Source organism: Oncorhynchus keta, chromosome 11 (assembly GCF_023373465.1).
Source record: "Oncorhynchus keta strain PuntledgeMale-10-30-2019 chromosome 11, Oket_V2, whole genome shotgun sequence".
Taxonomy (NCBI): domain Eukaryota; kingdom Metazoa; phylum Chordata; class Actinopteri; order Salmoniformes; family Salmonidae; genus Oncorhynchus; species Oncorhynchus keta.
In genome coordinates, this window is record NC_068431.1 from 32,343,495 (window position 1) to 32,370,011 (window position 26,517).

The 26,517-nt window shown below is 48.8% G+C and overlaps 1 protein-coding gene across 4 annotated transcripts in view; it reads right to left on the reverse strand.

The window, feature by feature from the left end:
• LOC118390706 (active breakpoint cluster region-related protein-like) overlaps positions 1-26,517 on the reverse strand; it is a 315,098-nt gene that overhangs the window by 164,016 nt on the left and 124,565 nt on the right. For 3 of the 4 annotated variants that reach the window (XM_052456994.1, XM_052456995.1, XM_052456996.1), the window contains exons 3-4: positions 7,905-8,003; positions 4,901-5,086 (exon numbers count right to left, since the gene is read on the reverse strand). In XM_052456994.1, coding sequence (XP_052312954.1) covers positions 4,901-5,086; positions 7,905-8,003 — 285 coding nt within the window. Of the gene's footprint in view, positions 1-4,900; positions 5,087-7,904; positions 8,004-16,226; positions 16,235-26,517 lie in introns of all 4 variants that reach the window. The other variant, XM_052456997.1, reaches the window with a different exon arrangement.

The following is a 26,517-nucleotide window of genomic DNA, read 5'->3' on the forward strand; positions in this document are numbered from 1 at the left end:
AACAACAGGAGGGACATAGGGAGAGGAAGAGGCAGAGAAAGAAACAACAGGAGGGACATAGGGAAAGGAAGAGGGAGAGAAAGAAACAACAGGAGGGACATAGGGAGAGGAAGAGGGAGAGAAAGAAAAGACAGGAGAGACATAGGGAGAGGAAGAGGGAGAGAAAGAAACAACAGGAGGGACATAGGGAGAGGAAGAGGCAGAGAAAGAAACAACAGGAGGGACATAGGGAGAGGAAGAGGGAGAGGAAGAGGGAGAGGGAGAAACAACAGGAGGGACATAGGGAGAGGAAGAGGCAGAGAAAGAAACAACAGGAGGGACATAGGGAGAGGAAGAGGGAGAGAAAGAAAAGACAGGAGAGACATAGGGAGAGGAAGAGGGAGAGAAAGAAAAGACAGGAGAGACATAGGGAGAGGAAGAGGGAGAGAAAGAAACAACAGGAGGGACATAGGGAGAGGAAGAGGCAGAGAAAGAAACAACAGGAGGGACATAGGGAAAGGAAGAGGGAGAGAAAGAAACAACAGGAGGGACATAGGGAGAGGAAGAGGGAGAGAAAGAAAAGACAGGAGAGACATAGGGAGAGGAAGAGGGAGAGAAAGAAAAGACAGGAGAGACATAGGGAGAGGAAGAGGGAGAGAAAGAAAAGACAGGAGAGACATAGGGAGAGGAAGAGGGAGAGAAAGAGTGGAGGAGAGACATAGGGAGAGGAAGAGGGAGAGAAAGAAAAGACAGGAGAGACATAGGGAGAGGAAGAGGGAGAGAAAGAAACAACAGGAGAGACATAGGGAGAGGAAGAGGCAGAGAAAGAAACAACAGGAGGGACATAGGGAAAGGAAGAGGGAGAGAAAGAAACAACAGGAGGGACATAGGGAGAGGAAGAGGGAGAGAAAGAAACAACAGGAGGGACATAGGGAGAGGAAGAGGGAGAGAAAGAAAAGACAGGAGAGACATAGGGAGAGGAAGAGGGAGAAAACGAAAAGACAGGAGAGACATGGGGAGAGGAAGAGGGAGAGAAAGAAAAGACAGGAGAGACATAGGGAGAGGAAGAGGGAGAGAAAGAAAAGACAGGAGAGACATAGGGAGAGGAAGAGGGAGAGAAAGAAAAGACAGGAGAGACATAGGGAGAGGAAGAGGGAGAGAAAGAAAAGACAGGGGAGACATAGGGAGAGGAAGAGGGAGAGAAAGAGTGGAGGAGGGACAAAGGGAGAGGAAGAGGGAGAGAAAGAAAAGACAGGTGGGACATAGGGAGAGGAAGAGGGAGAAAAAGGAAAGACAGGAGAGACATAGGGAGAGGAAGAGGGAGAGAAAGTGGAGGAGGGACATAGGGAGAGTAAGAGGGAGAGAAAGAAAAGACAGGAGAGACGTAGGGAGAGGACGAGGGAGAGAAAGAGTGGAGGAGAGACATAGGGAGAGAAAGAAAAGACAGGAGAAACATAGGGAGAGGAAGAGGGAGAGAAAGAGTGGAGGAGGGACATAGGGAGAGGAAGATGGAGAGAAAGAGTGGAGGAGAGACATAGGGAGAGGAAGAGGGAGAGAAAGAGTGGAGGAGAAACATAGGGAGAGGAAGAGGGAGAGAAAGAGTGGAGGAGGGACATAGGGAGAGGAAGAGGGAGAGAAAGAGTGGAGGAGGGACATAGGGAGAGGAAGAGGGAGAGAAAGAGTGGAGGAGGGACATAGGGAGAGGAAGAGGGAGAGAAAGAGTGGAGGAGGGACATAGGGAGAGGAAGAGGGAGAGAAAGAGTGGAGGAGGGACATAGGGAGAGGAAGAGGGAGACAAAGAAAAGACAGGAGGGACATAGTGAGAGGAAGAGGGAGAGAAAGAGTGGAGGAGAGACATAGGGAGAGGAAGAGGGAGAGAAAGAGTGGAGGAGAGACATAGGGAGAGGAAGAGGGAGAGAAAGAGTGGAGGAGGGACATATGGAGAGGAAGATGGAGAGAAAGAGTGGAGGAGGGACATAGGGAGAGGAAGAGGGAGAGAAAGAGTGGAGGAGGGAAATAGGGAGCTAAAGAGTGGAGGAGAGACATAGGGAGAGGAAGAGGGAGAGAAAGAGTGGAGGGACATAGGGAGAGGAAGAGTGGAGGGACATAGGGAGAGGAAGATGGAGAGAAAGAAAAGACAGGAGAGACATAGGGAGAGGAAGAGGGACAGAAAGAGTGGAGGAGGGACATATGGAGAGGAAGATGGAGAGAAAGAGTGGAGGAGGGACATAGGGAGAGGAAGAGGGACAGAAAGAGTGGAGGAGGGACATAGGGAGAGGAAGAGGGAGAGAAAGAGTGGAGGAGAGACATAGGGAGAGGAAGAGGGAGAGAAAGAGTGGAGGAGAGACATAGGGAGAGGAAGAGGGAGAGAAAGAGTGGAGGAGGGACATATGGAGAGGAAGAGGGAGAGAAAGAGTGGAGGAGGGACATATGGAGAGGAAGATGGAGAGAAAGAGTGGAGGAGGGACATAGGGAGAGGAAGAGGGAGAGAAAGAGTGGAGGAGAGACATAGGGAGAGGAAGAGGGAGAGAAAGAGTGGAGGAGGGACATATGGAGAGGAAGATGGAGAGAAAGAGTGGAGGAGGGAAATAGGGAGAGGAAGAGGGAGAGAAAGAGTGGAGGAGGGAAATAGGGAGAGAAAGAGTGGAGGAGAGACATAGGGAGAGGAAGAGGGAGAGAAAGAGTGGAGGGATATAGGGAGAGGAAGAGTGGAGGGACATAGGGAGAGGAAGATGGAGAGAAAGAAAAGACAGGAGAGACATAGGGAGAGGAAGAGGGACAGAAAGAGTGGAGGAGGGACATATGGAGAGGAAGATGGAGAGAAAGAGTGGAGGAGGGACATAGGGAGAGGAAGAGGGAGAGAAAGAGTGGAGGAGGGAAATAGGGAGAGAAAGAGTGGAGGAGAGACATAGGGAGAGGAAGAGGGAGAGAAAGAAAAGACAGGAGGGACATAGGAAGAGGGAGAGAAAGAAAAGACAGGAGAGAGGGACATAGGGAGAGGAAGAGGGAGAGAAAGAAAAGACAGGAGAGAGGGACATAGGGAGAGGAAGAGGGAGAGAAAGAGTAGAGGAGAGACACAGGGAGAGGAAGAGGGAGAGAAAGAGTGGAGGAGAGACATAGGGAGAGGAAGAGGGAGAGAAAGAGTGGAGGAGAGACATAGGGAGAGGAAGAGGGAGAGAAAGAGTGGAGGAGGGACATATGGAGAAGACAAAGACAGAAAAGACAAGAGGAGAAGAGAAGAGAGAAAAGACAAGAGGAGAGAGGAAAAGAGGAGAAAAGAGAAGACAGACAGAAAAGACAAGAGGAGAAGAGAAGAGAGAAAAGACAAGAGGAGAAGAGAAGAGAGAAAAGACAAGAGGAGAAGAGAAGAGAGAAAAGACAAGAGAAGAGAGAAAAGACAAGAGGAGAGAGGAAAAGAGGAGAAAAGAGAAGTGGAGAAAAGAGAAGGGAGGAGAAGAGAAGAGGAGAAGAGAGAGAGAAATAGGAGAGAAAAAGAGAGAAAGGGGAAGAGGAGAAGAGAAGAGAGAAAAGAGAAGAGACAAAAGGAGAAAAGGGATAAGAGGAGAAAAGAGAAAAGAGAAAAAGAGGAGAGGAGAAGAGAAGAGAGAAAAGAGAAGAGAAGAGAGAAAAGGAAAAGAGGAGAAAAGAGAAGAGAGAAGGGGAGAGAAGAGAAGAGAGAAAAGAGAAGAGAGAAAAGAGAGAAAAATAGGAGAGAAAAAGAGAGAAAGGGGAAGAGGAGAAGAGAAGAGAGAAAAGAGGAGAGAAGAGAAAAGAGAAAAGGGAAGGGGAGAAGAGAAGAGAGAAAAGAGGAGAGAAGAGAAAAGAGTAGAAGAGAAGAGAAGAAGAGAAAAGAGGAGAAAAGAGAAAAGAGAAGATAGAAAAGAGGAGAGAAGAGAAGAGAAAAGAGGAGAGGAGAAAAGAAGAGAGAAAAGAGAAGAGTAGAAAAGAGAAGGGGGGAGAAGAGAAGAGAGAAAAGGAGTAAAGAGAAGGGGGGAGAAGAGAAGAGAGAGAAGAGAGAAGAGAGAAAAGAGGAGAAAAGAGAAGATAGAAAAGAGGAGAAAAGAGAAGATAGAAAAGAGGAGAGGAGAAAAGAGAAGGGGAAAAGAGGAGAGGAGAAAAGAGAAGGGGAAAAGAGAAGAGACAAAAGGAGAAGGGGGGAGAAGAGAAGAGACAAAAGGAGAAAAGGGAGAAGAGGAGAAAAGAGAAGGGGGGAGAAGAGAAGAGACAAAAGGAGAAAAGGGAGAAGAGGAGAAAAGAGAAAAGGAAAAAAGAGGAGAGAGAAAAGGAAAAAAGAGGAGAGAGAAAAGGAAAAAAGAGGAGAGAGAAAAGGAAAAAAGAGGAGAGAGAAAAGGAAAAAAGAGGAGAGGAGAGGAGAGGAGAGGAGAGGAGAGGAGAGGAGAGGAGAGGAGAGGAGAAGACTAGGGACTAATGGCTCGGCAGAACCTGGTCTAATTGAATGTTTATCCTAGAGGGGTATAGACTGTAGATTGAACAGAAGCAGAGTTTGAACAGAGGAATGTGATACCACCATATCTACTTGTGCTTCATTTTACTGCAACAAGGTGAATAGTCACTCAAAACAGTGATTTATTGGAACTAGACTAAGTTGTCCTTCAACTTCCTGTTCTTCAAGCCTTCTTGGGACTCACGGGGTGCAGGTTTGTATTACAACTCAGTGCTACTAAGGCTGCATTTAGACAGGCACCCCAAATATGATATTTTTTTCACTAATTGGTCCTTTGACCAATCAGATCTGGAATAAAAGCTAACGTGAAAAAATCTGATGTGATTGGTCAAAAGTGAGTGTGAAAGAGATCACAGAATTAGGCTGCCTGTCTGCACGCAGCCTAACACACCTAATTCACTAAATCAAGGGCTTGATAATGAGTTGATGGATTGATAGGTTGATTGCCAGTCTTACCAGTTTCTTGAAGAGGTGTCCGACTGCGACCTTCTCATCCCACTGTTGTATGTGAGGGAGGAGGGCGTCGTAGAACTCCTTGTGGATCTCAAAGATGTCTTGGATCTTATAGAAGATGGTCTCTACCTGCTGTATGGTCAGCACCGGCTGGGACGTGGTGGCTGTCGCCTTCAGGGGGCGCATGGGCTGCACACACACACACACACACACACAGACAGACAGACACAAGAGAGTTAATATATGTGTATGTCTGTAAACAAGCACTGACACTTTCAACAGATAAATAATCATTATCCTGGGCAGTGGTCAACAGATAAATAATCATTATCCTGAGCAGTGGTCAACAGATAAATAATCATTATCCTGGGCAGTGGTCAACAGATAAATAATCATTATCCTGAGCAGTGGTCAACAGATAAATAATAATTATCCTGGGCAGTGGTCAACAGATAAATAATCATTATCCTGGGCAGTAGTCAACAGATAAGTAATCATTATCCTGGGCAGTGGTCAACAGATAAATAATCATTATCCTGGGCAGTGGTCAACAGATAAGTAATCATTATCCTGGGCAGTGGTCAACAGATAAATAATCATTATCCTAGGCAGTGGTCAACAGATAAATAATCATTATCCTAGGCAGTGGTCAACAGATAAATAATCATTATCCTAGGCAGTGGTCAACAGATAAATAATCATTATCCTGAGCAGTGGTCAACAGATAAATAATCATTATCCTGGGCAGTGGTCAACAGATAAATAATCATTATCCTGGGCAGTGGTCAACAGATAAGTAATCATTATCCTGGGCAGTAGTCAACAGATAAATAATCATTATCCTAGGCAGTGGTCAACAGATAAATAATCATTATCCTAGGCAGTGGTCAACAGATAAATAATCATTATCCTAGGCAGTGGTCAACAGATAAATAATCATTATCCTAGGCAGTGGTCAACAGATAAATAATCATTATCCTAGGCAGTGGTCAACAGATAAGTAATCATTATCCTGGGCAGTGGTCAACAGATAAGTAATCATTATCCTGGGCAGTGGTCCAGTGTAGTCCTTTCGTGACATTAGGGCACTGCAGCATGACTAAAGATAAGAGAACACAGGACTGCTGTTCCTTCCAGCACGGAGGGAAAAACCGCTCTGAACAGACCACGATTACAGACAGGAAAAAACATCCAAAAATGTTGGTAAAAAACATCTGTAAGCTTTATGTACTACAGTGAGATCACAGCTCTCTGAATTCTTATCTGGACTTGATAAGCCTGGGATCATCCATCTCTTCCCTCCAATCAAAACAGAATCACATCACCAGGTCAGGTCACACTCATCCAGGTTGAAAATCAGTGTCATAACAATAACGTCACTGTTCAAAATACGCTTAGAGTACATCAGCTTCACAAATGATGATGCTTTGGCCGAAATACACTTGTTTTGACCCATTGACATAACCATGAGTTATTCACAGGCTAATGCAGTGTTCAGGTAGGTAACACCACCTTGGCAGGATGAAGCCAGATGGCTTCGTTTTCATTGAGACGGACAGCAGAGTCTGTCTGAGCAGAGCGCTGGTGGAGGACCAAACCAGATAAACACAACCAGGAAACGGACCCAGACCGTCCGGGCCCACTGGACTTCATCAGGACAAACACACACATGTCAAACAGCCTCAACTCTAGCACTGCAGGAAGATAAGCCTCAACCCTAGCACTGCGGGAAGATAAGCCTCAACCCTAGCACTGCGGGAAGATAAGCCTCAACCCTAGCACTGCGGGAAGATAAGCCTCAACCCTAGCACTGCGGGAAGACAAGCCTCAACCCTAGCACTGCGGGAAGATAAGCCTCAACCCTAGCACTGCAAGAAGATAAGCCTCAACCCTAGCACTGCGGGAAGACAAGCCTCAACCCTAGCACTGCGGGAAGATAAGCCTCAACCCGAGCACTGCGGGAAGATAAGCCTCAACCCGAGCACTGCGGGAAGATAAGCCTCAACCCGAGCACTGCGGGAAGATAAGCCTCAACCCTAGCACTGCGGGAAGATAAGCCTCAACCCTAGCACTGCAGGAGGATAAGCCTCAACCCGAGCACTGCGGGAAGATAAGCCTCAACCCGAGCACTGCAGGAGGATAAGCCTCAACCCTAGCACTGTGGGAAGATAAGCCTCAACCCTAGCACTGCGGGAAGATAAGCCTCAACCCTAGCATTGTGGGAAGATAAGCCTCTGCCCGAGCACTGCGGGAAGATAAGCCTCAACCCTAGCACTGCGGGAAGATAAGCCTCAACCCTAGCACTGCGGGAAGATAAGCCTCAACCCTAGCACTGCGGGAAGATAAGCCTCAACCCGAGCACTGCGGGAAGATAAGCCTCAACCCGAGCACTGCGGGAAGATAAGCCTCAACCCTAGCACTGCGGGAAGATAAGCCTCAACCCTAGCACTGCGGGAAGATAAGCCTCAACCCTAGCACTGCGGGAAGATAAGCCTCAACCCTAGCACTGCAGGAAGATAAGCGTTAGGTTACACCTGGGAGGAACCAGGATCTACTGGAGGATGAGGAGGTTGTGGTCTTTAAAACCATTCTGAAAAACTGGATATTGGACCCTGTTCAGTGCTTAATGTCATGATGTTGCTCATGATGTGATGTAAGAAGGCTAAACTTTGAACATACATTCCTGCAGAGAGAGACAGGATGTGACATCATGCTGCAGTTGCATCACGCTGCAGTTGGACAGTCATTGTAATTTTCTGTCTGGGGAAACACTTTGCTTGTCCCGTTCTAAATGTGACTGACCCCTAACCACTAATAGCACTCCCAGAGATAAGTAATTGGGCTTCTTGAAAACACAGTGCTTTTGGAAACCCACCCTCCGATGCGGCTCTAATTGGAGCCACTGGCCTGAGGGGCTAATGCTGTCCTGTACTGTCCCATACAAACAGCACTCTTAAGGTAGGTGTATGTGTGTGCGTGCGTGTGCATGTGCGCGCGTGTGTGTCACCAGTAGTAGAGCCTCCAGCTGGTTGATGTAGATCTCCTCACTGGCCAGGAAGCCAGACAGAACCAGTTTCTTCATCTCCAGACCCTTCTCTATGTCCCCCTGTAGAGCAAAAGGAGAGACAGAGACAGGAGAGAGCGAGCGACACGAGAGAGAGAGAGACAGGAGAGAGAGGGAGAGACAGGATCAGATGAGCTCCTGCATTTTTCAGCATTTTCTTAACAGGGAAGTTGCGAATTTTCGCAGCTTTTTGTTAAAAATCGCGCAACATTTCAGCGCCCTGCTATTCATGCCAGGACTATAGTATATGCATATGATTAGTATGTGTGGATAGAAAACACTCAGACGTTTCTAAAACTGGTTAAATCACGGCTGTGACTATAACAGAAAGTGCGTTTCATCGAAAAGTGCAGGAAAATCTGATCACTGAAAATGGAAAAAAATATCCATGCGCCACTTCCTAGAATTGTTAAAGGTGAACCAGATTAAAGGTTGAGGTTGCAATACCTACAGCTTCCACACGATGTCAACAGTCTTGTCATTTGCCTACGATTTGTTTCTTGGTCAAACAAAGAAGAGACAGGCCATTTCTTCAGGTATCCGACCGGATATTTTGGTTGAGATTTATCCGGACATGATTTCCAGACGGACACCTATAGAATTGACATCGCCTCGTGATCAATTTTATCGCTTATTAACGTGTACTAATACCTAAAGTTGCATTACAAAAGTATTTCGAAGTGTTTTGTGAAAGTTTATCGTCAACTTTTTTAATTAAAAAAAATTACGTTACGTTAGAAAACGCTATTTCTTTCCGTTGTTCACACAATCTTCATAGATCGATATCTAGGCTATATATGGACCGATTTAATCGAAAAAAGACCCAAATTATGTTTATGGGACATCTAGGAGTGCCAAGAAAGAAGCTCGTCAAAGGTAATGAATGTTTTATATTTTATTTCTGCGTTTTGAGTAGCCCCCGGCTATCGCAAAATGTGTCGTTTTAAGTAGCGTTGCTGTACTTTGGGGGTGTATGCTGTCAGATAATAGCTTCTCATGCTTTCGCCGAAAAGCATTTTACAAATCTGACTCGGTAGCTAGATTCACAACGAGTGTAGCTTTAATTCAGTACATTGTATGTGCATTTTAATGAAAGTTTGAGTTTTATCAAAAACTATACGTGGCGCACTTGAAATTTCCGCTGATTGATGTTCCCACCTCGGAACCACGGCCCTAACAAGTTAAAAAAAAGATAGATTAGGAGTTAGATAAACTTGGATTTTTTGTCAGGAACACATACTGGATTCTACCCTCTACAACATAACCCCTACTTCAAATCAAAACTTAAAACCTGCAACCTGATTTTGGACGGAATTACGGAACTACCAAGGATTATTACTCTATACAGCAAATTCTCTGGAAAACAACAGACCCCTGAAAACACCATCCAACCTGGAACTGAGTGAGTAATGTTTAGTCTGAAACTATATTTTATTTCCAAAAGCCAAGAAGAAAAATACACAACAACTTTATAAGGACTGAATTCTAATACATTACTTCCGGGTTGGAGCGAGCGGTCGCATTCGCACTTCGGTCCGCAGGTAGTATTACTTTTCATTACTTTTCATTACATTTCATCATAGTACAACGGTTTGATTTGTCTAATCTTAGCAATTTCTTCTTAGCTAGCTACATAGCCGTCTTTGTATCAAAGATAATTGCGTAATTATCGTATTTCGTCGTCCTAACGTAGTCTACTGCCCAGCAGCTAGCCACATAGCTAACGTCCACCGTATAGCAGCACTGTAGAAACTATTACACTCAACTGAACGACTTGATTAGTGTAGTGTTAGCTAGCTACATAGTTGTCTTTGCTGTCTTCGTATCCAAGATAATTGTGTAGTTTAGAGTGTGTAGTCTTAGAGTGATTATCTTAATTTACAGAGGTTAGCTAGCCAGCTATTTGTCGTCCTTAACGTAGGAGACACTGCTAGCTAGCTAACAGCTAACAGCTAACAGCTAGCCAACGTCTACCGAATATAACTTCCCACTCAACAACCCGGTCGCATTCCGCTTCGCTCCACAGGTAGTATCACATTTTAATTTCATTTCATTACAGCACAACGGTTTGATTTGCTACATAGCTAGCTACATAGCCGTCTTTGTATCAAAGATAATTGTGTAGTCTAGAGCGATTTTCTAGGTTAGCTAGCCAGCTATTGTCGTTCTTTTAACGCAACGTAACGTAATCAACACTGCTAGCTAGCCAGCTAGCCCCCGAATAGCTGCACTGTAGAAACTATTACACTCAACGGAACGACTTGATTAGTGTAGTGTCAACAACGCAGCCACTGCCAGCCAGCCTACTTCAGCAGTACTGTATCATTTTAATCATTTTAGTCAATAAGATTTTTGCTACGTAAGCTTAACTTTCTGAACATTCGAGACGTGTACTCCACTTGTCATTCCAATCTCCTTGCATTAGCGTAGCCTCTTCTGTAGCCTGTCAACTATGTGTCTGTCTATCCCTGTTCTCTCCTCTCTGCACAGACCATACAAACGCTCCACACCGCGTGGCCACGGACACCCTAATCTGGTGGTCCCAGCGCGCACGACCCACGTGGAGTTCCAGGTCTCCGGTAGCCTCTGGAACTGCCGATCTGCGGCCAACAAGGCAGAGTTCATCTCAGCCTATGCCTCCCTCCAGTCCCTCGACTTCTTGGCACTGACGGAAACATGGATCACCACAGATAACACTGCTACTCCTACTGCTCTCTCCTCGCCCGCCCACGTGTTCTCGCACACCCCGAGAGCTTCTGGTCAGCGGGGTGGTGGCACCGGGATCCTCATCTCTCCCAAGTGGTCATTCTCTCTTTCTCCCCTTACCCATCTGTCTATCGCCTCCTTTGAATTCCATGCTGTCACAGTTACCAGCCCTTTCAAGCTTAACATCCTTATCATTTATCGCCCTCCAGGTTCCCTCGGAGAGTTCATCAATGAGCTTGATGCCTTGATAAGCTCCTTTCCTGAGGACGGCTCACCTCTCACAGTTCTGGGCGACTTTAACCTCCCCATGTCTACCTTTGACTCATTCCTCTCTGCCTCCTTCTTTCCACTCCTCTCCTCTTTTGACCTCACCCTCTCACCTTCCCCCTACTCACAAGGCAGGCAATACGCTCGACCTCATCTTTACTAGATGCTGTTCTTCCACTAACCTCATTGCAACTCCCCTCCAAGTCTCCGACCACTACCTTGTATCCTTTTCCCTCTCGCTCTCATCCAACACTTCCCACACTGCCCCTACTCGGATGGTATCGCGCCGTCCCAACCTTCGCTCTCTCTCCCCCGCTACTCTCTCCTCTTCCATCCTATCATCTCTTCCCTCTGCTCAAACCTTCTCCAACCTATCTCCTGATTATGCCTCCTCAACCCTCCTCTCCTCCCTTTCTGCATCCTTTGACTCTCTATGTCCCCTATCCTCCAGGCCGGCTCGGTCCTCCCTCCCGCTCCGTGGCTCGACGACTCATTGCGAGCTCACAGAACAGGGCTCCGGGCAGCCGAGCGGAAATGGAGGAAAACTCGCCTCCCTGCGGACCTGGCATCCTTTCACTCCCTCCTCTCTACATTTTCCTCCCCTGTCTCTGCTGCTAAAGCCACTTTCTACCACTCTAAATTCCAAGCATCTGCCTCTAACCCTAGGAAGCTGTTTGCCACCTTCTGCTCCCTCCTGAATCCTCCCCCCCCCTCCCTCTCTGCAGATGACTTCGTCAACCACTTTGAAAAGAAGGTCGACGACATCCGATCCTCTTTTGCTAAGTCAAACGACACCACTGGTTCTGCTCACACTGCCCTACCCTGTGCTCTGACCTCTCTCTCCAGATGAAATCTCGCGTCTTGTGACGGCCGGCCGCCCAACAACCTGCCCGCTTGACCCTATCCCCTCCTCTCTTCTCCAGACCATTTCCGGAGACCTTCTCCCTTACCTTACCTCACCTCGCTCATCAACTCATCCCTGACCGCTGGCTACGTCCCTTCCGTCTTCAAGAGAGCGAGAGTTGCACCCCTTCTGAAAAAACCCACACTCGATCCCTCCGATGTCAACAACTACAGACCAGTATCCCTTCTTTCTTTTCTCTCTAAAACTCTTCAACCTCACCCTTGGCCAGCTCTACCGCTATCTCTCTCAGAATGACCTTCTTGATCCAAATCAGTCAGGTTTCAAGACTAGTCATTCAACTGAGACTGCTCTTCTCTGCATCACGGAGGCGCTCCGCACTGCTAAAGCTAACTCTCTCTCCTCTGCTCTCATCCTTCTAGACCTATCGGCTGCCTTCGATACTGTGAACCATCAGATCCTCCTCTCCACCCTCTCCGAGTTGGGCATCTCCGGCGCGGCCCACGCTTGGATTGCGTCCTACCTGACAGGTCGCTCCTACCAGGTGGCGTGGCGAGAATCTGTCTCCTCACCACGCGCTCTCACCACTGGTGTCCCCCAGGGCTCTGTTCTAGGCCCTCTCCTATTCTCGCTATACACCAAGTCACTTGGCTCTGTCATAACCTCACATGGTCTCTCCTATCATTGCTATGCAGACGACACACAATTAATCTTCTCCTTTCCCCCTTCTGATGACCAGGTGGCGAATCGCATCTCTGCATGTCTGGCAGACATATCAGTGTGGATGACGGATCACCACCTCAAGCTGAACCTCGGCAAGACGGAGCTGCTCTTCCTCCCGGGGAAGGACTGCCCGTTCCATGATCTCGCCATCACGGTTGACAACTCCATTGTGTCCTCCTCCCAGAGCGCTAAGAACCTTGGCGTGATCCTGGACAACACCCTGTCGTTCTCAACAAACATCAAGGCGGTGGCCCGTTCCTGTAGGTTCATGCTCTACAACATCCGCAGAGTACGACCCTGCCTCGCACAGGAAGCGGCGCAGGTCCTAATCCAGGCACTTGTCATCTCCCGTCTGGATTACTGCAACTCGCTGTTGGCTGGGCTCCCTGCCTGTGCCATTAAACCCCTACAACTCATCCAGAACGCCGCAGCCCGTCTGGTGTTCAACCTTCCCAAGTTCTCTCACGTCACCCCGCTCCTCCGCTCTCTCCACTGGCTTCCAGTTGAAGCTCGCATCCGCTACAAGACCATGGTGCTTGCCTACGGAGCTGTGAAGGGAACGGCACCTCAGTACCTCCAGGCTCTGCTCAGGCCCTACACCCAAACAAGGGCACTGCGTTCATCCACCTCTGGCCTGCTCGCCTCCCTACCACTGAGGAAGTACAGTTCCCGCTCAAGCCCAGTCAAAACTGTTCGCTGCTCTGGCCCCCCAATGGTGGAACAAACTCCCTCACGACGCCAGGACAGCGGAGTCAATCACCACCTTCCGGAGACACCTGAAACCCCACCTCTTTAAGGAATACCTAGGATAGGATAAGTAATCCTTCTCACCCCCCTAAAAGATTTAGATGCACTATTGTAAAGTGGCTGTTCCACTGGATGTCATAAGGTGAATGCACCAATTTGTAAGTCGCTCTGGATAAGAGCGTCTGCTAAATGACTTAAATGTAATGTAAATGTAACATAATTCTGCCAAGCTTGATACAGCTTCAACTAGCACTGACGTGTCAAGTCAGAGGTGTCAAAGCCCATTCGCCCACCAATGGCAGGCGAGTCACACAGTCTACCCCAACCAAATGGAGAGGCCTTAGAAGCTCCCTACAGCTGTTCAGAGGTAATTAAAATACAGTACCCTGTGCATGTAAAGAATGATAAAGCAAGAAAAGATTACAAAATGAAGCTCCTTTTGGAAAATCAAGAGACACTTTTTGCTGACTATTACAAAAATGGGAACATCAGCAACCTTATCTTCCACACAAACCATCCCCTGGCATGGCACAGTGCTATATTAGCACACTACCCCTTTGTTAAGAGAGGGGGGGTTAACGAGGGGTGGAAACTCAGAATACTTGACAACGAGGACTCTGAGTCAGCTAATATAAACCTCTATAAGTCCGGAACAGTACTTGTACAGGGTAACGCCAAACAGTTTCAGCTGGACTTCCACCAAATTAAAGAATTAGCCTAGCAGGAGAAGCTCTCCCTTGATAAAGATACCCCCACCCCGTGCGGGTCAGACCAGACCTCTTCATTATGTAACCCCACAGACGAGCAACCCCCAGCGGAGAGTCAACCTCCCAGCTCAGATTACCACTCCCTCATTGAAATGAAGGACAAATTCACCCAGCTGGAGGTAAGGCAGGTGGAGCTGGAACAGCAGGTGATTACACATCAGTCAGCACAGACCCAGACAACAGTCCAGCACAACAACACCCCCTTAACCAGACCCGGAATGCTGGAGGTGGAGAGAGACATATCTGCTCTGGACTGTGGTGAGACAACTTCAACAGGAGAAAGAGCAGGAGCAGGAGAAGAACAGAGCACTAGAGGAGAGGATCAGACTGCTGGTGGAGGAGAGGTTGAGGGGGATGGAGGAGAGGGTGAGGGGGACGGAGGAGAGGTTGAGGGGGACGGCGTGTGACAGAACAACCCACGAGAGAGGTGGACACCCCCACAGAGAAGCCAGCAGAACAGCTCACCTCAGCACCCGACAAAAGTCTCAACACCACAGCAGAACAGTCCACACCAGACCCTAACCATAGAGTCGACATCACAGCAGAACAGACAAATGAAGAACCCCAAGCCCAGCGGCTCTCACCCCCCCTGAGCACCCCCCCTGTAAGCCACCCTGATAGCCCTTCTGACAACCCCCCCACACCCACTGAGGACAAACACAAGACACAGATTGTACTACTTATGGACTCAAATGGGATATATATAGAAGAAGAAAAACTTTTTTCCCAAACACAGTGTGTCTAAACTCTGGTGTCCAAACACCCAGCGCGCCCTCGACCTTCTGTCTGAGGACCAACTAGGCTCACCTAGCCACATAATAATACACACAGGAACAAACGACCTGAGAGCACAGCAGGAAAGGGTGGCCACAGCACTGAAGGGAGTGATTGAAAAGGCTTCTTCTACTTTCCCCAACACATAAGTGGTTATCTCCACCCTGCTACCACGAAAAGACTTCCACCCTGCCACAATACATCGGGTAAACGCAAGTATTTCCCGTGACTGTGCCTCAAAACCAAATGTTTTCCTGGCCCACCACTCCACCCTGGACTTGAACAGCCTCTATGACCAGGTCCACCTCTACAAGGCAGCAGTGCCCACCTTTGCCCGAACCCTAAAGGACATCGCTCTCAAACGTATCCCCAACACTTCACACAGGAGCAACAGATCAATAGACACCCCACCCAGACCAGCGAGACACCCTCCCAGACCTGCAGGACCCCCCTGGACCTACACATAGAGGACCCACGCCAAGAGGAATTACATCCAGACCACAGCACCCTCAGACACATCCACACCCCCACCCCAACCTATCAACACCCCCCACGTCAACCATGCCCACACCCCATTTAGGCCCCCTCAGATCAGACCTATACCACTCCTGCCCACCCCATGCACCCCACCCCCGCAAAGAGGGCCTCAACATGGAAGCCACACATGCGCCCAGGTAGTGAGCGGGCAAACAGTCCCAACCCCCACTCTCGCCCAAGCCAATGGCATGTACCAGATGCTCAGCAGGCTCTGCTCACACTTACTGGCCCGAGGCCAAACCACGACCAACAACATTGGACACTTTATGGAACAAAAAGCCTTCACTATATAATCCTGGAATATCCAAGGCCTGAGGTCATCTGCCTTTGGCCTAAAGAGCAGGAACCCGGACTTCAAAGAAATCGATAATACAGACATTGTCATCCTGCAAGAAACCTGGTATAGAGGAGACGGACCCACTGGTTGCCCACTAGGTTACAGAGAGCTGGTAGTCCCATCCACCAAACTACCAGGTGTGAAACAGGTAAGGGACTCAGGGGGTATGCTAATTTGGTATAGAGCAGACCTAACTCACTCCATTAAATTCATCAAAACAGGAACATTCTACCTTTGGCTAGAAATTCAAAAGGAAATTATCCTAACAGAGAAAAATGTCCTCCTGTGTGCTACCTATATCCCCCCATTAGAATCCCCATACTTTAATGAAGACAGCTTCTCCATCCTGGAGGGGGAAATCAATCACTTCCAGGCGCAGGGACATGTACTAGTCTGTGGCGACCTAAATGCCAGAACCGGACAAGAACCTGACACCCTCAGCACACAGGGGGACAAACACCTGCCTGGAGGTGACAGCATTCCCTCCCACATATGCCCCCCTCGGCACAACTATGACAACATAACCAACAAAAACGGGTCACAACTCCTGCAGCTCTGTCACACGCTCTGGAAAAAAAACAAATCATCAAATCAAATTTTATTTGTCACATACACGCTACACTCGCATGTTAATGCGAAATGCTTGTGCTTCTAGTTCCGACAATGCAGTAATAACCAACGAGTAATCTAGCTAACAATTCCAAAACTACTACTTTATACACATAAGTGTAAAGGGATAAAGAATATGTACATAAAGATATATGAATGAGTGATGGTACAGAGCGGCAGGTATGTACATAGTCAATGGGATGCTTTGAAGGGACTCCTATGGTAGGTACACATATAGCTCATCTCTTGGCAGTAGTACTGTAGACTAATTTATCACTGACCTCAACCCAGAGTCTCTCAGAGTGTTCACAGTTAGCCCACTGACACCCCTATCAGACCACAGAAAAATCACAGTCTACTTAAACAGAGCAATACTCAATCATGAGGCATCAAAGCCAAAGGAACTGAGTAACATTAAGAAATGTTATAGATGGAAGGAATGCAGTTTGGAAACCTACCAAAAAACAATTAGGCAACAACAAATTCAATCCCTTTTAGACAATTTCCTGGTTAAAACGTTCCACTGAAGGTGTAAACTTGGCAGTAGAAAATCTCAACAGTATATTTGACCTCTCAGCTTCCCTATCAAATCAAAAAAATCTCAAATCGAAAACCGAAGAAAATGAACAACAATGACAAATGGTTTGATGAAGAATGCAAAAATCTAAGAAAGAAATTGAGAAACCTGTCCAACCAAAAACATAGAGACCAGGAAAACCTGAGTCTATGCCTTCACTATGGTGAATCACTAAAACAATACAGAAGTACACTACGGAAAAAGAAGGAACAGCATGTCAGAAATCAGCTCAATGTAATTGAAGAATCCATAGACTCTAACCACTTCTGGGAAAATTGGTAAACACTAAACAAACAACACAAAGAATGATCTATCCAAAATGGAGATGTATGGGTAAACCACTTCTCCAATCTTTTTGGCTCTATAACAAAGAATAAAGAGCAAAAATATATACATGATCAAATACAGATCTTAGAATCAACTATTAAAGACTACCAGAACCCACTGGATTCTCCAATTACATTGAATGAGTTACAGGACAAAATAAAAACCCTCCAACCCAAAAAGGCATGTGGTGTTGATGGTATCCTCAATGAAATGATCAAATATACAGACAACAAATTCCAATTGGCCATACTAAAACTCTAACATCATCATAGCTCTGGCATCTTCCCCAATTTTTGGAACCAAGGACTGATCACCCCAATCCACAAAAGTGGAAACAAATTTGACCCCAATAACTACCGTGGAATATGCGTCAACAGTAACCATTAACAGCAGACTCGTACATTTCCTCAATGAAAACAATGTACTGTGCAAATGTCAAATTGGTTTTTTACCAAATTACCATACAACAGACAATGTATTCACCCTGCACACCCTAATTGACAACCAAACAAACCAAAACAAAGGCAAAGTCTTCTCATGCTTTGTTGATTTCAAAAAAGCCTTCGATTCAATTTGGCATGAGGGTCTGCTATACAAACTGATGGAAAGTTTGACATTATAAAATCCATGTACAAAAACAACAAGTGTGCGATTAAAATTGGCAAAAAACACACAAATTTCTTCACACAGGGTCGTGGGGTGAGACAGGGATGCATCTTAAGCCCCACCCTCTTCAACATATATATCAACGAATTGGCGCGGGCACTAGAAAAGTCTGCAGCACCCGGCCTCACCCTACTAGAATCCGAAGTCTACTGTTTGCTGATGATCTGGTGCTTCTGTCACCAACCAAGGAGGGCCTACAGCAGCACCTACATCTTATGCACAGATTCTGTCAGACCTGGGCCCTGACAGTAAATCTCAGTAAGACCAAAATGATGGTGTTCCAAAAAAGGTCCAGTCACCAGGACCACAAATACAAATTCCATCTAGACACTGTTGCCCCAGAGCACAAAAAACGATACATACCTTGGCCTAAACATGAGGACCACATGTAACTTCCACAAAGCTGTGAACGATCTGAGAGACAAGGCAAGAAGGGCCAGTCAGTCAGAGCCCATTGCCCTTTACGGTTGTGAGGTCTGGGGTCCGCTCACCTCCAAGACTTCACAAAATGGGACAAACACCAAATTGAGACTCTGCATACAGAATTCTGCAAAGATATCCTCCGTGTACAACGTAAAACACCAAATAATGCAGGCAGAGCAGAATTAGGCCGATACCCACTAATTATCCAAATCCAGAAAAGAGCTAAGACCTAAAAGGAAGCAATTCCCAAACCTTCCATAACAAAGCCATCACCTACAGAGCGATGAACCTGGAGAAGAGTCCCCTAAGCAAGCTGGTCCTGGGGCTCTGTTCAAAAACACAAACACACCCTACAGAGCCCCAGGACAGCAGCACAATTAGACCCAACCAAATCATGAGAAAACAAAAATATAATTACTTGACACATTGGAAAGAATTAACAAAAAAACAGAGCAAACTAGAATGCTATTTGGCACTACACAGAGAGTACACAGCGGCAGAATACCTGACCACTGTGACTGACCCAAACTTAAGGAAAGCTTTGACTATGTACAGACTCAGTGAGAATAGCCTTGCTATTTTATCTTGTGCCCTTTACCATTTGTACATTGTTAAAACACTGTATATATATATAGATAATATGACACTTGTAATGTCTTTATTGTTTTGAAACTTTACTGTTACTTTGGATTGTTTATTTCACTTTATATATTATCTACCTCACGAGAGAGAGAGAGAGAGAGAGAGAGAGAGAGAGAGAGAGAGAGAGAGAGAGAGAGAGAGAGAGAGAGAGAGAGAGAGAGAGAGAGAGAGAGAGAGAGAGAGAGAGAGAGAGAGAGAGAGAGGAGAGAGAGAGAGAGACAGGAGAGAGAGACAGGAGAGAGAGACAGGAGAGGAGAGAGAGACCGGAGAGAGACAGGAGAGAGAGAGACAGGAGAGAGAGAGACAGGAGAGAGAGAGACAGGAGAGAGACAGGAGAGAGAGAGACAGGAGAGAGAGAGAGAGAGAGACAGGAGAGAGAGAGAGAGAGAGAGACAGGAGAGAGAGAGAGAGAGAGAGACAGGAGAGAGAGAGAGAGAGAGAGAGAGAGAGAGAGAGAGAGAGAGAGAGAGAGAGAGAGAGAGAGAGAGAGAGAGAGAGAGAGAGGAGAGAGACAGAGAGAGAGACAGAGAGAGAGACAGGAGAGAGAGACAGGAGAGAGAGAGAGAGAGAGAGACAGGAGAGAGAGAGAGAGACAGGAGAGAGAGACAGAGAGAGAGACAGGAGAGAGAGAGAGAGAGAGAGAGACAGGAGAGAGAGAGACAGGAGAGAGAGAGACAGGAGAGAGAGAGACAGAGAGAGAAAGAGACAGAGAGAGAAAGAGACAGAGAGAGAGGAGAGAGAGACAGAGAGACAGGAGAGAGACAGAGAGAGAGAGACAGAGAGAGAGAGACAGAGAGAGAGACAGAGAGAGCGAGAGAGAGAGCGCGAGAGAGAGCGAGAGCGAGCGAGAGCGAGAGCGCGCGAGAGAGAGATATGTCAGTCATACATAATACTACATACAGTATGTGAAAATGGTGATGGCATGGTGGAGGAATATGGTTAACTCTGCTGCTCAACTCTGATAGTAAACACATTGGCAGTCAGCTTACAGCCATGTGCACAAACACTGAGTGCGGCCTGTTTCAGAGGATGGAAAGGACTCAAGTCTTGAAGGGAAAAAGCTGTACTTGGTGTGTCTGAACTGTGTCTGTAGCTTGCATTACTGTTTGTATTTGTACAAGAGAGGCCATTTTTCTTGTGCCCTCGCCTCCCACAATGAGTCATGGGCACTGGCAGGCATAGGTTAGTCGAGCCCAAGTGGAGGTATTTGTTTTGGCCCTGAAAGACCGTGAGGGAGGAGGTTGAAAGAGAGAATGAGAGGGAGTGTGTGAACAAGGAGCTGGGCAGGATGAGACACGCCTTCTTAAAGTAGGACCATGAGCTCACCCTGTCTGTTGTCCTCCTTAAAACACAGACCAGGGGAGCTCACCCTGTCTGTTGTCCTCCTTAAAACACAGACCAGGGGAGCTCACCCTGTCTGTTGTACATCTGTCTGTTGTCCTCCTTAAAACACAGACCAGGGGAGCTCACCCTGTCTGTTGTCCTCCTTAAAACACAGACCAGGGGAGCTCACCCTGTCTGTTGTCCTCCTTAAAACACAGACCAGGGGAGCTCACCCTGTCTGTTGTCCTCCTTAAAACACAGACCAGGGGAGCTCACCCGGTCTGTTGTACATCTGTCTGTTGTCCTCCTTAAAACACAGACCAGGGGAGCTCACCCTGTCTGTTGTACTCCTTAAAACACAGACCAGGGGAGCTCACCCTGTCTGTTGTCCTCCTTAAAACACAGACCAGGGGAGCTCACCCTGTCTGTTGTACATCTGTCTGTTGTCCTCCTTAAAACACAGACCAGGGGAGCTCACCCTGTATGTTGTCCTCCTTAAAACACAGACCAGGGGAGCTCACCCTGTCTGTTGTACTCCTTAAAACACAGACCAGGGGAGCTCACCCTGTATGTTGTCCTCCTTAAAACACAGACCAGGGGAGCTCACCCTGTCTGTTGTACATCTGTCTGTTGTCCTCCTTAAAACACAGACCAGGGGAGCTCACCCTGTATGTTGTCCTCCTTAAAACACAGACCAGGGGAGCTCACCCTGTCTGTTGTACTCCTTAAAACACAGACCATGGGAGCTCACCCTGTCTGTTGTCCTCCTTAAAACACAGACCAGGGGAGCTCACCCTGTCTGTTGTCCTCCTTAAAACACAGACCAGGGGAGCTCACCCTGTCTGTTGTACTCCTTAAAACACAGACCATGGGAGCTCACCCTGTCTGTTGTCCTCCTTAAAACACAGACCAGGGGAGCTCACCCTGTCTGTTGTACATCTGTCTGTTGTCCTCCTTAAAACACAGACCAGGGGAGCTCACCCTGTATGTTGTCCTCCTTAAAACACAGGCCAGGGGAGCTCACCCTGTCTGTTTTCCTCCTTAAAACACAGACCAGGGGAGCTCACCCTGTTGTCCTCCTTAAAACACAGACCAGGGGAGCTCACCCTGTATGTTGTCCTCCTTAAAACACAGACCAGGGGAGCTCACCCTGTCTGTTTTCCTCCTTAAAACACAGACCAGGGAGCTCACCCGGTCTGTTGTACATCTGTCTGTTGTCCTCCTTAAAACACAGACCAGGGGAGCTCACCCTGTCTGTTGTCCTCCTTAAAACACAGACCAGGGGAGTTCACCCTGTCTGTTGTCCTCCTTAAAACACAGACCAGGGGAGCTCACCCCGTCTGTTGTCCTCCTTAAAACACAGACCAGCGGAGCTCACCCTGTCTGTTGTACATCTGTCTGTTGTCCTCCTTAAAACACAGACCAGGGGAGCTCACCCTGTCTGTTGTCCTCCTTAAAACACAGACCAGGGGAGCTCACCCTGTCTGTTGTACATCTGTCTGTTGTCCTCCTTAAAACACAGACCAGGGGAGCTCACCCTGTCTGTTGTCCTCCTTAAAACACAGACCAGGGGAGCTCACCCTGTCTGTTGTCCTCCTTAAAACACAGACCAGGGGAGCTCACCCTGTCTGTTGTCCTCCTTAAAACACAGACCAGGGGAGCTCACCCTGTCTGTTGTCCTCCTTAAAACACAGACCAGGGGAGCTCACCCTGTCTGTTGTCCTCCTTAAAACACAGACCAGGGGAGCTCACCCTGTCTGTTGTACATCTGTCTGTTGTCCTCCTTAAAACACAGACCAGGGGAGCTCACCCTGTCTGTTGTACATCTGTCTGTTGTCCTCCTTAAAACACAGACCAGGGGAGCTCACCCTGTCTGTTGTCCTCCTTAAAACACAGACCAGGGGAGCTCACCCTGTCTGTTGTACATCTGTCTGTTGTCCTCCTTAAAACACAGACCAGGGGAGCTCACCCTGTCTGTTGTCCTCCTTAAAACACAGACCAGGGGAGCTCACCCTGTCTGTTGTACATCTGTCTGTTGTCCTCCTTAAAACACAGACCAGGGGAGCCTTTCAAAACCACGCCCACCCAGAGAGCACAATGTCAGTTACAGCTGCTTTTGTGTTCTCAAAGGGCTCAGTACTGACAATGCAAACCAATATTACAAATGTTAGCCAATAAGCCATGTTGTGCTCAGGGTTGAATGAGCTCATGTAGTTTTGTCCATTTAGTTCCTTAAAAGCAGTCTGGGTTTTGGTATGAACACTAGTTTGTGTGAAACGAGAATAGAAGAGCACTCAGTCAGATAGCATTTATTCATAAAATACTCTGTTTATTGTAAAAGACAAGTCAAGGGTTTGTTTCTCTTTGGGAAACATGATTACATAAAAGGTAGAGTTGTTAAACGGACATCCTGTTAACGGACATCCTGTTAACCAAATGTAGAGGCTGTTGAGCTCTCCCATTGATATTATTGTAATGTATTCCCATTAAGCCATATGAAAACAACGGACTGTGTCCTAACATCTGTAGATGAAACGCTCCAACAGGGTCCAGTAGTAGAATGTACTATTATAGTGTACTGCAGTGGAGGTCGGATCCGTTCAACATGAGGATAATACATCTCCTTCTCAACAGGGCCTTATTTCTCTTATAGTGGATGATTGTCATGCATATTAGAAGTCACCCAGCTCAATGTAACAGCGATAGGTTCAGGCTCCCACATGATACCCACATGTTCCCTGTACCCATCACGAGGTTGCTTCAACCTGGCCTATGAATGAAAGGTTACAAGTTTACAACGTAGGTGAAATTTGAGTAATCAAGGTGACAGACAGGAGATTACATATTTAATACCGCCTTGCACACTCTTGCCTGCATCTAGCTGATCTAGGGTGTAATCATTGGTATAACAGTTGCAAACCAGAGTTTCTATTGGACAAATTCAGGTATGTTTGTCCCCGTTTTGTTCGCTTCCTTTTTTAGAAACATTTTGATTTCTTTTTTTTCAACAAAATTGGCGCAATGAATGAACACCCCTGATCACACGTAAACACAGATCACTTTCATAGCAGCCACATACAAACAGTTCGCTGAATATATCATTCCTTCTCACATCTATCTACGCTCTCTCCTCCTCACCTTTTCCCTTCGCTTGTGGACTTCAGTGCACAACACATCAGGAGTCTGTGACCAGGCAACAAAAAAAAAAACTTTGTCACGTCAGTCAACATAGCTACAACAACAAACACGTTAGTAAACCCGCTACAACCAGGCAGTTCACTGTACAGACAGCAGCAAGCAGTTACACCGGTGGGCCCCGGAGGAAATACATTTCAATTGAGTTGGAAGAGCTCCCTCCTCTGAGGAGCCTGGTGAACTGTCTCTCTCACCATTACCCTTAGGACTCTGTGCGTGCGTGCGCGCGCCTCTGTGCGTGCGCCTCTGTGCGTCCGCGCGCCTCTGTGCGTCCGCGCGCCTCTGTGCGTCCGCGCGCCTCTGTGCGTCTGCGTGCGCGCGCCTCTGTGCGTCCGCGCGCCTCTGTGCGTCCGCGTGCGCGCGCCTCTGTGCGTCCGCGCGCCTCTGTGCGTCCGCGTGCGCGCGCGCCTCTGTGCGTCCGCGTGCGCGCGCGCGCTCTGTGCGTCCGCGTGCGCGCGCGCCTCTGTGCGTCCGCGTGTGCGCGCCTCTGTGCGTCCGCGTGTGCGCGCCCCTGTGCGTCCGCGTGTGCGCGCCCCTGTGCGTCCGTGTGTGCGCGCCTCTGTGCGTCCGTGTGCGCGCCTCTGTGCGTGCGTGTGCGCGCCTGTGTGTCCGTACATCTGTGCGTGCGTGTGTGCGCGCCTCTGTGTGCGTGCGTGTGTGCGCGCCTCTGTGTGTGCGTGCGTGTGTGCGCGCCTCTGTGTGTGCGCGCGTGTGCTCGCCTCTGTGCGTGTGTGTGCGTGCGTGCGCGCCTCTGTGTGTGCGTGCGTGTGCGTGTGTGCGCGCCTCTGTGTGTGCGTGCGTGTGCGCGCCTCTGTGTGTGCGCGCGTGTGCTCGCCTCTGTGCGTGTGTGTGCGTGCGTGTGCGCGCCTCTGTGTGTGCGTGCGTGTGCGCGCCTCTGTGTGTGCGTGCGTGTGCGCGCCTCTGTGTGTGCGTGCGTGTGCGCGCCTCTGTGTGTGCGTGCGTGTGCGCGCCTCTGTGTGTGCGTGCGTGTGCGCGCCTCTGTGTGTGCGTGCGTGTGCGCGCCTCTGTGTGTGCGTGCGTGTGCGCGCCTCTGTGTGTGCGTGCGTGTGCGTGTGTGCGCGCCTCTGTGTGTGCGTGCGTGTGCGCGCCTCTGTGTGTGCGCGCCTCTGTGCGCGTGTGCGCGCCTCTGTGCGCGTGTGCGCGCCTCTGTGCGCGTGTGCGCGCCTCTGTGCGCGTGTGCTCGCCTCTGTGCGCGTGTGCTCGCCTCTGTGCGCGTGTGCTCGCCTCTGTGCGCGTGTGCTCGCCTCTGTGCGCGTGTGCTCGCCTCTGTGCGCGTGTGCTCGCCTCTGTGCGCGTGTGCTCGCCTCTGTGCGCGTGTGCTCGCCTCTGTGCGCGTGTGCTCGCCTCTGTGCGCGTGTGCTCGCCTCTGTGCGCGTGTGCTCGCCTCTGTGCGCGTGTGCTCGCCTCTGTGCGCGTGTGCTCGCCTCTGTGCGCGTGTGCTCGCCTCTGTGCGCGTGTGCTCGCCTCTGTGCGCGTGTGCTCGCCTCTGTGCGCGTGTGCTCGCCTCTGTGCGCGTGTGCTCGCCTCTGTGCGCGTGTGCTCGCCTCTGTGCGCGTGTGCTCGCCTCTGTGCGCGTGTGCTCGCCTCTGTGCGCGTGTGCTCGCCTCTGTGCGCGTGTGCTCGCCTCTGTGCGCGTGTGCTCGCCTCTGTGCGCGTGTGCTCGCCTCTGTGCGCGTGTGCTCGCCTCTGTGCTCGCCTCTGTGCGCGTGTGCTCGCCTCTGTGCGCGTGTGCTCGCCTCTGTGCATGCTCGTGCGCCTCTGTGCGTGCGTGTAATTATTAACAGGAGCAGATCCTTCACATGACGTCAGCAGGCTGAGCAGAGCCTGATAAGACGAGGGCAGGAAGGAGGAAGGAGAATTAAGGAGTGCACACTGTACAGTGACCTCTCCATATTAACCTTAATGACCTCACAGGTCCCACTTTGCAAAACCAATGGCATCACAGTGACGGGACATGAGAGGTTCCACTTCCACTGTCAAGGGCAGGATGTCTTACTGGCTAGAAGTGGCCATCCAACCATCAGTACTCGTCAAGCAGCAGGGCCTGAGACTTTACAGTCTCTCTCTTACCAGGTCCTACCAGGTCTCCGTTGTAGAAGATTATCTCAATGAGACCTGGATAAATAAAGCAGAACATGAAGGAGTTCCTGTATTAACCCTGGCTGACATTACAACAGGTTTCCCAACACACTGCTGAAGGAAACAGAAGACATGGGCGTCCTGTCCAGCTGTGGTGTTTCAGCTGGCCAGGCTTTACTAATGAAACAGAAGACATGGGCGTCCTGTCCAGCTGTGGTGTTTCAGCTGGCCAGGCTTTACTAATGAAACAGAAGACATGGGCGTCCTGTCCAGCTGTGGTGTTTCAGCTGGCCAGGCTTTACTAATGAAACAGAAGACATGGGCGTCCTGTCCAGCTGTGGTGTTTCAGCTGGCCAGGCTTTACTAATGAAACAGAAGACATGGGCGTCCTGTCCAGCTGTGGTGTTTCAGCTGGCCAGGCTTTACTAATGAAACAGAAGACATGGGCGTCCTGTCCAGCTGTGGTGTTTCAGCTGGCCAGGCTTTACTAATGAAACAGAAGACATGGGCGTCCTGTCCAGCTGTGGTGTTTCAGCTGGCCAGGCTTTACTAATGAAACAGAAGACATGGGCGTCCTGTCCAGCTGTGGTGTTTCAGCTGGCCAGGCTTTACTAATGAAACAGAAGACATGGGCGTCCTGTCCAGCTGTGGTGTTTCAGCTGGCCAGGCTTTACTAATGAAACAGAAGACATGGGCGTCCTGTCCAGCTGTGGTGTTTCAGCTGGCCAGGCTTTACTAATGAAACAGAAGACATGGGCGTCCTGTCCAGCTGTGGTGTTTCAGCTGGCCAGGCTTTACTAATGAAACAGAAGACATGGGCGTCCTGTCCAGCTGTGGTGTTTCAGCTGGCCAGGCTTTACTAATGAAACAGAAGACATGGGCGTCCTGTCCAGCTGTGGTGTTTCAGCTGGCCAGGCTTTACTAATGAAACAGAAGACATGGGCGTCCTGTCCAGCTGTGGTGTTTCAGCTAGC